Below are 13,211 nucleotides of genomic sequence, written 5' to 3' on the forward strand. Positions count from 1 at the left end.
AATGGCATCAACACCTTTCTGAATAATAAATGGATTTACCATTGGGACTGAATGTCTTCAGTGTGCGAAATCATGAGGAACCGTGGTGCATCTGGAAGGGTCTTTGAATCATTAGCTCTATTCCATTTACGTTTTGTAGATGTTGATTGTAAAGATGACTGGCTCATTGGGAGAAAATCCCCCATGATTGCCAACATCTCTGATGGCACACTCCTTCCAACTTGGGGACCCCTTCACAAGGGGGCGCACCCACCTTAGGTGATTGTTCACACCTCCTGAACACCTGACAGAGGGACCAATTGGCAATTTGGGAAAGTAGCAGCTCAGGCAATCATCCCTCCCTGGGCCTGGCCTGTACCAGGAGGTACGTGCAAACCCTACCTGTCTACCCAGGGCTGGGAATTATGCCTGATCCAGTCACCCATTACGTGTAAGATGGTCAGGGAATTGGCGAATGGCGACTGCTTGAGAAACAAGGAGTTGGCTCCGTTGGATGTGCAGAGGGGGAATCCCTGCTTCTGTGAGGAACTATTAAATTAACAGGACTAGTGTGAAAGGCACCAATAGCCAGACGCACCCCTGATGATAGACTGGGTCAAGGAGTTTCAGAGTGGAAGGAGCTGCTGAGCCATAAATCTGACCACCATAATCAAGTCTGGACAAAACCAGAGTATGGTAAAGATGGAGAAGAGTCTAATGGTCTGCACCCCAAGATGTGTGGGCCAGAAGGCAGAAAGCATTAAGCTACCGCATGCATGCAGTCTTTAGGTGACAAATGTGGGGCAGCCATGCCAGCCTGTTATCAAAAATAAGGCCCAAGAAATGGGACTGTGTTACAGCAACAAGGAGCTGGTTGCCGAAATAAAGTTCTGGATCAGGGTGTACTGTGGGTCGACGACAAAAATGCATAACCTGCATTTTGGAGGAGGAAAACTAAGCCATGGGCTGTGGCCCATGTAGAGGCCTGTCGGATGGCGCCATGGAGTGGGAGCTGCTTTTGGTGACAAAAGCTCTCACAAGCTCTTCCGGGTTCTAGTTGGCACTTCACTCAGCACCCCTCAGATTCAGGAGAATGGTATCCCACAGGGTTCTGTGCTAAGTGTCACACTCTTCCTCATTGTCGTAAATGGGCTTGTGACCTCTGTTGGGCCTCTGGTTACCCTGGTGTTGTATGTTGACAGTTTTTGCATCTGATGCAGCTCCCACTCAATGGCACCAGAGAAGATGCCATGAGCGGTACTGAAGTGGGTATGGGAACCATTGTTGGGGATATACAAATCAAAGTCCGTGATAAGTTGGTCAATTAGGATACCCCGAGCCGTTGATGTAACACTCCCCCACAGTGGATGGTGGGCATTGAAATCGCCAAGGAGGAGAAACGGGGGGCAGGAGTTGCTGAAGTAAGGTAGATAGTGCAACATAAGCAAGTGGCCTACCTGGAGGCAGGTAGACATTGCAAATGGTGATTGCCAGAGTCATTTGCACTCTAACCGCTATCACTTCCAAGGTGGTACGTAGGGGGATCCAGTCACTAAGGACATCGGAGTGAACCAAAGTGCAGACCCACCAGATGCTATCCCAGGACCAGCACGGTTCCGACAGAACGCCCGATAACAGAAATGCGTTTCTTGGAGAACAAGACAGAAAGCAGAATAAGAGGAGACAAGAACATTGCATTTCTGGTAGGTGACAATAGCAGCTGTTGCAGTTCCACTGGATGATCACGTGGTGTGAGTTCAAGGTAGGCATGAAGGAGCCGAGGAGGAGGTCAGGTCACTTGGTCAGTAGTTGGCACCAACAAGGATGGGGTGGCATCCATAAATAAGATGTCAGACTCAGGTTCCGAGAGGGGAGTTGGCATCTCTGGGGCACTGGAGACGCCTTTGCTTGGGATTTATGTTTCTTCTTCTTCTTCTTCTTCTCTTTCTGAGGTGGAGGAGGACAGGACATGGGGAGTACAGGCGTCTGCAAGATTGGGAACCAAAAGAGAGCAGGGGACTTTGGGGCCCACAGATGGTGCGCCTCGTGGCCAAGTGGTGGTAACAGTCTTCTGGCCCGAGAGACACCGGGGAGAGAGTTCCCGGGAGGGAGCTCAATCAGCAGCAGATGCCAGAGAAGGGGGGCACTTCTTCGGCTGAGGTGGGGAGGGGGGGGGGAGTGGCTCTCTGATGGGAGGTCGTGGGAACAGCAGGGGAGGTGGAGGGGAGAGTGGTGGGGGGGGAGGACTGGGGTAAGGACGAAGGGGGGTGGGGAGGAGGGGGAGGAGGGGGAGGAGGGGGAGGAGGGGGAGGAAGTAACAGAGGCAAAAGTTGAAGATGGCAACACCAGATGAAGTTGCTCATACTTTTGGTGAGCCTCAGTGTAAGACAGGTGATCCAGGGACTTATATTCTTGTGTCTTCTTTTCTCTCTTGTAAGCCAGGCAATCCGGTGAGCGAGGGAGTGGCGGTCAGCACAATTAACACACACGGGCAGCGGAACACAAGGGGGTTCCCTCATGGACGTGGCGGCAACAGTCACCACACAAAGGGTCCGCCGTACAGTTTGAAAACATATGCCCAAAATGCAAGCACCAAAAGCACTGCAAAGGTGAAGGGATGTACGGCTTCACGTCACATCCGTAGCACATAACCTTGACCACATCTGGGAGGGTATCCCCCTCGAAAGCCAGGATGAAGGCGCCGGTATCGGTGTGGTTGTCTTTGTGACCCTTCTCCACACGTTGAACAAAATTAACACCACACCGCACCAGGTTCATCTACATGGATACTCTGCAAATCACATTTAAGTGGCTGGCATAGGGTTCTTCGAACCACCTTCACAATTCTCTATTATTCCAATCTCGTATAGCGCACGTAAAGAATGAACGCCTTTATCTTTCCGTACGAGCTCTGATTTCCCTTATTTTATCGTGGTGATCAGTCCACCCTATGTAGGTTGGTGTCAACAAAATATTTTCGCATTCGGAGGAGAAAGTTGGTGATTGGAATTTTGTGAGAAGATTCTGTCGCAACAAAAAATGCCTTACTTTTAATTATTTCCAGCCCAAATCCCATATCATTTCTGTGACACTCGCTCCCGTATTTTGCGATAATACAAAACGTGCTGCCTTTCTTCGAACTTTTTCGGTGTACTCCGTCAGTACTACCTGGTAAGAATCCCACATCGCACAGCAGTATTCTAAAAGAGGACGGACAAGTGTAGTGTAGTTAGGTCCTTAGTAGGTCTGTCACATGTTCTAAGTGTCCTGCCAATAAAATGCAGCCTTTGGTTAGCCTTCCCCACAACATTTTCTGTGTGTTCTTTCCAGTTTAAGTTGTTTGTAATTGTAATACCTAGGTATTTAGTTGAATTTACTGCATTTAGATTAGACTGATTTATCATGTAACCGAAGTTTAACGAGTTCCTTTTAGCACTCATGTGGATGACCTCACACTTTTCGTTATTTAGGGTCAACTGCCACTTTTAGCACCATTCAGATATTTTTTCTAAATCGTTTTGCAGTTTGTTTTGATCTTCTGATGACTTTATTAGTCGATAAACAACAGCATCATCTGCAAACAACCGAAGATGGCTGCTCAGATTGTCTCCCAAATCGTTTATATAGATAAGGAACAGCAAAGGGCCTATAACACTACCTTGGAGTTCCTCACCAGTTTGGAGGGTGAGGTCCCTATGAAAAATGACTGCCTGGACCATATTCAGAGACTGGTGAGGAGTGATACACACTGAGACATTGCCAAGACAATCACAGGCTTGGATTTGGTGGCAAAAGAAGCTTTGATCGACAGGGAGCCTGACCGCATCTTACTTACCGACTCTACTTCACCAAACCTGTCCTAGATATTTTCCACGAAAAACAATGGCTTTGTGGCGGTGAATGTGTCCCCATCCGTCCTAGTACAGACGAGGTAATAGGACAAAGATTTCATCCCAAGATAGCAAGCCTGGCCCTCCTCCCATGGAGCAGCCAGGGAAATGAAGGCTGCCGGGTCATACGAAACAGCATTTAAGGATCCTTCACCACTCAAAGGGACAGCTGTGTGAGAACGATCAGATTTTTGCAGCTTGATACACTTCATGCGCCAAGCATCCACCCTGATATCACCCACTCTGACCAGGGGCTCTCCCCATGGGCGCCACCCAGCCACAGCAAGGGCCATCTGGCACGGCAGCCGTTGCCAGGAGTTCCGATGCTCCAAGAAGACAAGCAACCACTCCTTGGCATATGTGGGGAGGGAACAGCTCAGGTGTCAGTAGTGTGGTCCCTGTGTTGTCAGGGGGCTCAGCCATATGGGTACATAACAGCCCCACCACATGGCCTGGCTACACGTGCTGGTGACCTAGCAGGATGGAAGGGGGCTACAGTGGGGAGGGGAGAGGAATCTACACCGTAGATGCTAGAGAGGGAGTTCTTCCCCATATGGCGCACACTAAAAACAGGAAATTTTGAAGTGGAGGTCAAACCTCAAGTAGGGACCGAAACACAAAAGGGTAAAGAACTGGCAAAAGGAACAAAATTGCAACCAATACAGGAAACCAGGGGAATAGCCAGGTCGACATAAAGCAGAGCACCGAGAGAGGGGAAGGAGGTGGCAATGGGGAAGTAGTGGGGATAGGGAGGGAGGGGGCAGGAAGAAGGAAAAGCAGCTAGGGAATGAAGAATGAGCTGCAATAGCTTGGGGCCCCGTGTGCACCACGCACGAACTCACAAAAGAACCAGTGGTGAGCCCCTTGGGGGTGAGGAAGAGTGTAATATTCACATGGAGCTCTGCAGAATGACTTTCTTTTGGACCCATAGGGAGCTAAATGATGCACCAAATCTAGCTCAGAACAATCAGTGGGATAAAAACCAACGGGCAATAACCAATAGGGAGCTTCAAAGACCTGAATCATGGAGGCTAAGTAAAATGTGAATGCACCAAGAGGTGTAGGTTGCCTTTTGTAGTTTGAAATGATTGTAACAAGTTGCTGAATTCAGAAAATGTCTTTCAGATTATTTTTCCAATGTAACCAAATTGTGATTGAGGACCATCCCTTCCAGCAATTGCACTGATGAGGAGAGAAATTCAAGAACCCAGCACAATCACCAGGCTACCATCCATAAAGGCAGTTTGCAGAGCATGTTGGTAAGGCAGTTTGGTCAATAGCTGTTGATGGACATGGGGTTTCTGCCTGTGTTAAAAACTGGATGATAACACTATCTCTCCACTCTGAAGGGGAAACACCTTTGAGTCAAACACAGTTTAAGATCTTCAGGAGAAGGAGTCTGAATAATAGTCAGATGTTGGCTCATCAGATAATGAATCGAAACAAGTCCTGAGGCTGTTATCGTGTGATGAGACAAGAGCCTGAAACAGTTCACAAGCACTGAAACATAGTGTGTGATGGTGGTAAATGTTAGGGAATTGTCTTCTGCTTGTCGTCTATGCATTTGAAAGATAACTGGGTATGGAGACGATGCCAACATTGACACAACAGGGGTCACAAGGCACTCAGCAAGAACTGACTCTTCCAAACAAATACTGCCACACAGGAGGGATGGAGAGTTATACATTCCCAAGGAGAAGACAGCACTCCCAACATTTGTTCTTACTCCATTTACTTAGAGTACTATAGAATAAAGCTGCTTAAAAGAGAGGAGAGATACAATGCAGGGTCTCTGATGATTCCAAATAGCTCTTGCAATGGCTTTCGTCCACCATGGCACCAGTCAGCAGCAGAAGTGATTTTTCTAAAACAGAAATAGCAGTTCCAGCAGCATGAAATATCATGTTGAGAACACCTTCCTTAATCTCAATGCAATCTGACAGATGGGCTGAAGGTAACAGCAGAGGTATACAGCTGCTAACTGGTTCTTCCAAGAGCCTGAGACCCACAGTTCATGGCTCCTTCAGCCACTGGCTGGTGTTGGGTCACTGATACACTGATTTATGGGTAGAGGGTTCTTGAGAAGGAGCCCTGTGACAGGTAGATGCAAGAGGAAGATGTTGCTTCGCTGGCCAGGTGTGGAGAGTAGTTCCTAAAGATGATGCGACAACCACGAGAGGTGGACCTACAACCCCCACATGCAAGTTTATTAGTGCAGCTACCGGATGTCAACATCAAGAGAGTAAACACACCAGGTACTGCTGATGATCTGGTTAATGTAGTGCCAAAAGGGTGAAATCACAGACTGGATAAAGGGATCATATTTTTTCCCATATTCAAAATATAGGAGATGATCTGTAACTTTCATTTCCTGAATTTGCATTCCTCAAATAGGTCTGCACACATCAGGGATTGGCGAGGGTGGTTGTAACTGACACAAACAGGTGGTAGCACTCAGGGTGTATTTTTGTGAAGTAACTGGTCACAGTCTCCACAAATTGGGCCAATGTACTCCAGGGGACATATGTCTGAAGTGGTGGCACTTAAAGCAGGGCATAGGAGTGGGAAATAAAGTTTCAAATTCCAGTTGGAAAACATGATTGTGCCACTCTCAGGAAGCGAATACCCCTCAAAAGTGTGAATTAATGTACTATCGTCTACCTTGTCTGGCAGGCCTTGATTTACACGACGTATGAAGTGCATCCCTGGTCTCTCAAATTGTTCATATAGTTCTTTGTCCATCTGGAGTATTAGGTCACAGTGAAAAATTAAGCCTTCTACCAATAATGAGGTTCTTATGGTGTATGGTGATAACAGGTACATCACCAAGATGTTTAAACAAGAGTAACACCTACGATTTGGTAAGATTTGCCTCCTCAAGATGGAACCACTTAATAATTTGCAAAGGGACAAAGGTTTGCCAAATATATTTTCAATATTCTCCGTAAAGAACAATGATTTAGTAGAGTGAAAGGACCTTCCACATGTTCAGGTGCAAACCGGGAACTGAGGGGAATAACTGTCTACAAGCCACTAGGTTTTGTTTTCCACTCATGGTGTGGCCAAGGAAGGAAAGATCCTAGAGGCGTAATGATTGGCACTGAATTGTGATCTGTCTGAAGAGACTGCTGAGGCCTTGCAGCCACTGGCTGATACCTGGTCGTTTCATGAGGGCAAATATCTGTCATGATGTTACTCACCCCGAACAAGATCTCTCTCCCTCCATAGGTGCTATGCAAAGACGATCTGGCATGATAGCCAGTGCCCGGAATCCCAGTGCCCCCAAACAAACAAGCACCTATTCCTCAGGATGCGTGGGGAAGTGAGAGCTTGGGCATCAACTGTGCAATCCTGTGTCACCATGGGCTACCTCCCCTCCCCTCCCCCCCCCCCCCCCCCCCCCCACTGAATGAGTGCCTGATGTATCTCCTACATTAACTGGCCACCGTGCTGACAATTAGGTGATCTCCTTGCAAGGCCTGCAAAAAATTTTGAATAGATGAATCACAGAAGCATCAAAACTGTCACTAGTGAGTTGCCCATCACATAGTGATGCTAAGAACAAGTTAAGAGTTATAGTATGTGGCATCCCTTACCACTAGTAATCATCACACTTTATGTACAGTCTGCATACATAATACACATCAAAGTACACCAAAATTTCCCTAACACAAATGACTGAAAACAAGTTCTACACAACCTGCATACCCGCAAACACATACGGGTTTAGATTCAATGGATGCAGGATATGAACTAACCGCCTTTAGGAAACTAAAAAGAACAAAGTAAACAAAACAATAATCATAATAAAGGCAGTCTCTCCAAAATTACACCTCTGCCAATTACCAATCTGCTGCTGGGTAGCATTCAACACTGTTGCTCCACCCACTGCACTGAAACATTCTTGTATCCTCATTGGCGTGTCATCAACGAAACAGTCAAGACACTGCCGTTCAAGCCTATCCCACACCTTGATGAATACCAGTGCAGGAGGAGAGATTCGACGGCTATGTCCTGCAAGTTTCAACTCGTCTAAAGAATGTTCAATTGGGTCCATGTCAGAAGATGCTGAAGAAAACTCCATGCAGTTTATTTCTGCCTCCTGGAGGAAAGTGTTCACAACATGGGAATGATTAATGTCCTGAAAGATAACCCATCACCAATATATTGACTGTAGGGCTGGGCAACAGGTTACAAGATCCTGTCTAAATACTCCCCAGACTAGCAGTTAGTGCCATCCCACATCTGTAGATGATACAGATCCAAAACATAACTCATCTTCCTGCTGAACCGATGGGACTGCATACTGGAGATGTAAATTGGTACTAGGGGTCAGCTGAAAATTGTGATTGCAGCTTTGAGCTGCAACATAATTGTGTTGCATTAGTGTGATGACATGTTAGCATGGCATATTTGAGTTGTATTATGTTTGTAGATGGCACATTGTAGTATTTAATTGTGCTCTCTTGTGTTGGATGTTTATGTTTTGAAGCTGTCTATTAGGTATGTTAGTAAGTCATTTAAGACTGTGAGTTACATGTGTCAGGTTGTTATTGGAACTGTCTGTGCCAGTTTGTTAGTAAATTACTTTAGTTTTGCATAGTGTGGCTGATGGATTTGTGTTTGTTTTTGGAATTATTAGTACTGTATGTTTCTTATGGTGATAGATGTAATATTATTTTCCTTTTTTAAGAGTCATGGATGTGATACAGAAATTTATGATAGGTCACTGGTTGTTACAATGGGTGAAGATATCTTGTCTACAACCAAGTTCCTAAGGTTACTTGGACCAATTGTGGATGGTTTTGTTTAGTTACTCAGGTGTGCAGTTATCTATAATGAAGTACAATCTGGGAGAAGCTGCATAAACATTCAATAATATCTTGATGAGATTTAAACGTGATGCAGGGATTGGAATATGGAAATGAAGTCCCATGCTTCTTGACAGAGCGTAGGGGAACGATGCGGGAACTTGCTCTAAATGTTCAGAAATGTAAAATTTTGCATTTTACAAAACAAAAAAAACACAGTAACCCATGACTATAATATTAATGAGTTCCTGCGGGAATTAGCCAAATCATACAAATACCTGGGCATTACATTTTGTAGGGATATGAAATAGGATCAGTCATGGGTAAAGCAGGTGGTAGATTTCAGGTTACTGGTAGAACACTGGTGAAGTACAATCAGTCTGCAAAAGAAATTGCTTACAAATCACTCACGTAATTGGTTCTAGAATATTGCACATGTGTGTGGGACCCATACCAGATTGTAATAACAGGGGATATTGAACATATTTAGAGAAGGGTAGTACGAATGGTCACAAGTTTGTTTATTCTGTGGGAGTGTGTTACGGAGATACTGAGGGAACTGAACTGAAAGGCTCCTGAAGATAGACGTAAACTATCCCGAGAAAGTTTATCATCACAGTTTCAAGAACTGGCTTTTAGGTTATTCTTGGGATATAGAACCACCCACTACATATCGCTCACATAGGGATCATGAAGATAATGTTAGAATACTTACTGCACACGCAGAGGGATTCAAACAATCATTTTCTCACACTCGATATGTGAATGGAACACGAAAAAATTCTAATAACTGGTACAAAAGGATGCACCCTCTGCCACGCACTTTACAATGGCTTGTAGAGTATAGGTGTGTGTGTGTGTGTGTGTGTGTGTGTGTGTGTGTGTGTGTGTGTGTGTGTGTGTGTGTTAGGGTAATTGAAGGTTTGGACAATAGATCTGACATTTTGAGTGTGTTCGTTTTTTTGTACTGCAGGCTTTGTTTTAGCTGCCTCATAGGTCTAGTAAGACTGGTGGTATCAGGTGTTGGAAATGTATGTGGGTTCACGGTATCAGAGACTTCGCATGAGCCATGTAGGTCAAGTGAAATTTGAAGACTTGGGTTTGATTTGTATGTGGTTTACTAGTATTGTGGTCTTTGTTTGAGCTGTATATGTGAAGCGAATTTTATCGAATCGCTTATTTCCATTTGGACATTTTGTGGTTGTGATGAATGTTGAGAATTTTGTGCACTTGATTTTGGATTAATATTTGTTTTGGGATGGTATCCTTATTCTTATTGTCACATACTTGGGCTGTCCATCCCAAAACCCCTCACTTTCCATGATTGTTCCAATACTTGTATGATAAATATTACACATGACATCTATGTTTGGGATTGTAATGAGTGCTGTCATGGTCACCATACTGTATATGATTGAAACGGATGCATCTGCAATCACGATAACGTCATGGGTCAACGCAGATGTGTGGAACCACAACTTGTGGTTTGCCAGTACCAGTACGTGTCCACATTCTTCTACATCTATCAAAGACATAAGTCCCACACTAGTTGGTGTACAGAACTTAATGCCATTGATACCAGTTCCACTGGGTCGGCAGAAGCGTCCGATCCCAGACGTCGGCTTTGATCCGTGACGTACGGGTGTTGTCGTGTGTCACGTCATGACGGCGCGGAGTTTGGCTTGTGAGTGTGGCGTGTTTGTAGATGTCGTCATGTTCACTTTGTTACCTGTCAATTTGTTACCACAATCTTTACCTGGTTTTCACATTCATTGGCTTCGCCAACTCTCAACCAAATTGTCTGCTTTCAGCCTAATGTATCCCTTTGGGTTGTGCTATGGATCAGTCCATCACCACACACAAGATTTCATGGGAGCATCCAGCACCACAATTTAAGCAAGTTCTGAACATTTTATCATCATTCGTAATTTATATTACGATTTTATTTAATTACTAAGGAAATTGTGTTAAATGCAGAGCAAATGGCAAAGAAAGATTACATACAAAATCAGAAATAACAGGATCAGTCACAAAGCAGCATGCCACCGTAATGACTTGCTTTCAATATGGAATGAATATTGCCACTGACAAACAAACTTTGAGCTATACTGCAGATCAGTCTGACAAAGAGATTGGGGGGAGCAGGGGCAGCAATATCACAATCATTGCATTCTGTGACTGGATGCCAACAATAGGTTTCAAGATTGTCACAGTTCCATTCTTAATCCAGACAATATCATATACTTACGTTAACTCTTTTCCCATTTATCGACAACAAACACATCCAGGCAGCAAAATCTTAATGGCACCCCAAGGTATTGACATAATACGAGAGGAGTAACACACTTGCTCCTGTCCTGTCACAGGATATGCAAGACATCATCAGGTATGAGTTCCACACATTACATGGCAGTCTCTCTCGGAAGTTTTCTTGTTCAACCTCATACAAGTACTTTCAACTATGGCAGTATACATTTCATGCTCATCTCCTATACATGCCATTAAGTGCCCAGATAATCCGTCATGAATGGCAAATGGTAATAGTTTATTTCTGACACTTAAGATTCTGTTTGTTACACAAAACAGGTTGTTTTCACTCAAAAAGATAAACTTCAAATGTACAATATGAACTTCATAACAGGTTTCCCTACCAAACTTTTATAAGCATGTGTTTTAACAAGCTGCATTATCAGCATCGTGTACTGATACTTTTCTAATTAAGAAACCAGTCTCATTTAGCCAAGGCATGAAAGTAATGCGCATTATCCACCAACATTTACTAAAGTAACAATACATACAAACCTGCAGTGAATCTAATTCATCCTGAAGAACAGTTACCCTCTTCGTTAGCTGCTGGTTGCGAAAAGTTAAACTGTCCATTTCTTGGTCAACTTTACGGAGACTCTGTTCCTTTTCCTTTATAACATCGCGCAGTTCCGCATTTCGTGTCTGTTCTTCCAAAACTGCTTTCTTCAGAACGGCAGCTTGCGCACGAAGCTAGTAAAAAGAACCAACCATTTATTCAGTGTCCGATGCCCACTAAAATTACTGACTGTACGCAAGTAACTTCTAACTTCAGTACAGTTTACACACCTTAGAATATTCGGCAGCCACTTTGGTATATTTAGTCTGCAAATCTCCTGCTACACCTTCCATTGTTTACAAAAGTGTACAGAACACTGTCATATGAAAATACAATATCAAACTCAAGTAGCGGGCTCCTGGGATTAGTTTCAACTGTCATACGCTCTACGTAAAGTGCCTTATTGTATAAATGCACCATCCGTTAACTCAAACGCTGTATTTATGTAACAGGAAAGTTATACTAGTTTCACTCTAACTTTCATTTCGCTCATGACGCGAACAATTACCTACTAAATTAACTTAAACCTCTATCGCTTACATGCCGACACCTCCCCCTGTCTGTGATTAATTGCATCTTTGACAATTGCGACTGAAGGACAGTGTACCATACTGTTTTCCAAACAAAATAATTGACAAATCAGCGCATAATGTGAGTACTGTCCCGGAGACTTCAAAAAGTTCACACTGGCATTTGTATTACGAAATTACCCGACAGTGAGCTACTGCCCGCGCACTGTGCATAGTAAAAGCATTATATTTCGGACTGAGAGTTGCTGGGAATTGATTATTGTTGCTGTAGTGAAGACTTTTATTGTTTTTCTCTTCCCGTCATTACAAAGTGTCCACATTTGTATTTACACCAATTAAACGTCTATTATCGTGTAGCTAAAGGATTCATAGCTGAAATAAATTTGATTTCCAGATGTATTTCAATGTGAGATGGGATACCGTAATACGACAAACGTGACTCATCTGGAAATGACCATTTTAACGAAAAATCGTGCCCAGTGTTTGGAAGAAAGCGCAGAACTTGCCCGTCTACAACAAGATTAGCAGAAGTGATCCACAAAACTACCGAACAATGTCTTGTTCTTCGCTCAAGCGTAATGAACGGAATGGCTCTTCCATAACAGACACGCTGGATTCCGTAAACATCAGTCATGTGAAAACCAACTAGCGCTTTTCGCACATAACACCTTGAAACATAAGGATTTAGGCAGTAAGGTAGCTGGGGTATTTCTTGACTTCCGAGAAGCATTTGAATCATTGCCACACCTACACTTATTATCCAGACAACTATCGTATGGTGTATCAAGTGAAATTTGAGGCTGGATTGAGTATTTCGTGGGAGAGAGGGCGCAACAAGTTATCTTGGTTGGGGAGTTACTGGCAGATGTAGATGTACTTCAGCTATGCCCCAGGGAAGAGTGTTGGGACCCCTTCCTCTTCATATTGTATATTAATGGCCAGGCAGACAATATTAACAGTAGCTTCTGACTTTTCGTAGATCGTGCACCCATAACGAAACACTGCCTAAAACATCCTACACAGATAATGAGTCAGATTTTGACAAGATTTCAAAACGGTTCACACACGAAAACATAACACATAGTGTGTGTGTGTGTGTGTGTGTGTGTGTGTGTGTGTGTGTGTCTATTTTCGACAA

At 44.2% G+C, this 13,211-nt stretch overlaps 1 protein-coding gene across 2 annotated transcripts in view; it reads right to left on the bottom strand.

Annotated features, from left to right (window-relative positions):
- LOC124608747 (protein phosphatase 1 regulatory subunit 21) overlaps positions 1 to 12,121 on the bottom strand; it is a 201,304-nt gene extending 189,183 nt beyond the window's left edge. For both annotated transcript variants that reach the window (XM_047140013.1, XM_047140012.1), the window contains exons 1-2: positions 11,774 to 12,121; positions 11,483 to 11,677 (exon numbers count right to left, since the gene is read on the bottom strand). In XM_047140013.1, the coding sequence (XP_046995969.1) occupies positions 11,483 to 11,677; positions 11,774 to 11,836 (258 nt within the window). In that variant the 5' untranslated portion in view covers positions 11,837 to 12,121. The remainder of the gene's footprint in view (positions 1 to 11,482; positions 11,678 to 11,773) is intronic.
- Positions 12,122 to 13,211: the final 1,090 nt, after the last annotated feature.

The sequence above is a fragment of the Schistocerca americana genome, chromosome 1, assembly GCF_021461395.2.
Source record: "Schistocerca americana isolate TAMUIC-IGC-003095 chromosome 1, iqSchAmer2.1, whole genome shotgun sequence".
Classification (NCBI taxonomy): domain Eukaryota; kingdom Metazoa; phylum Arthropoda; class Insecta; order Orthoptera; family Acrididae; genus Schistocerca; species Schistocerca americana.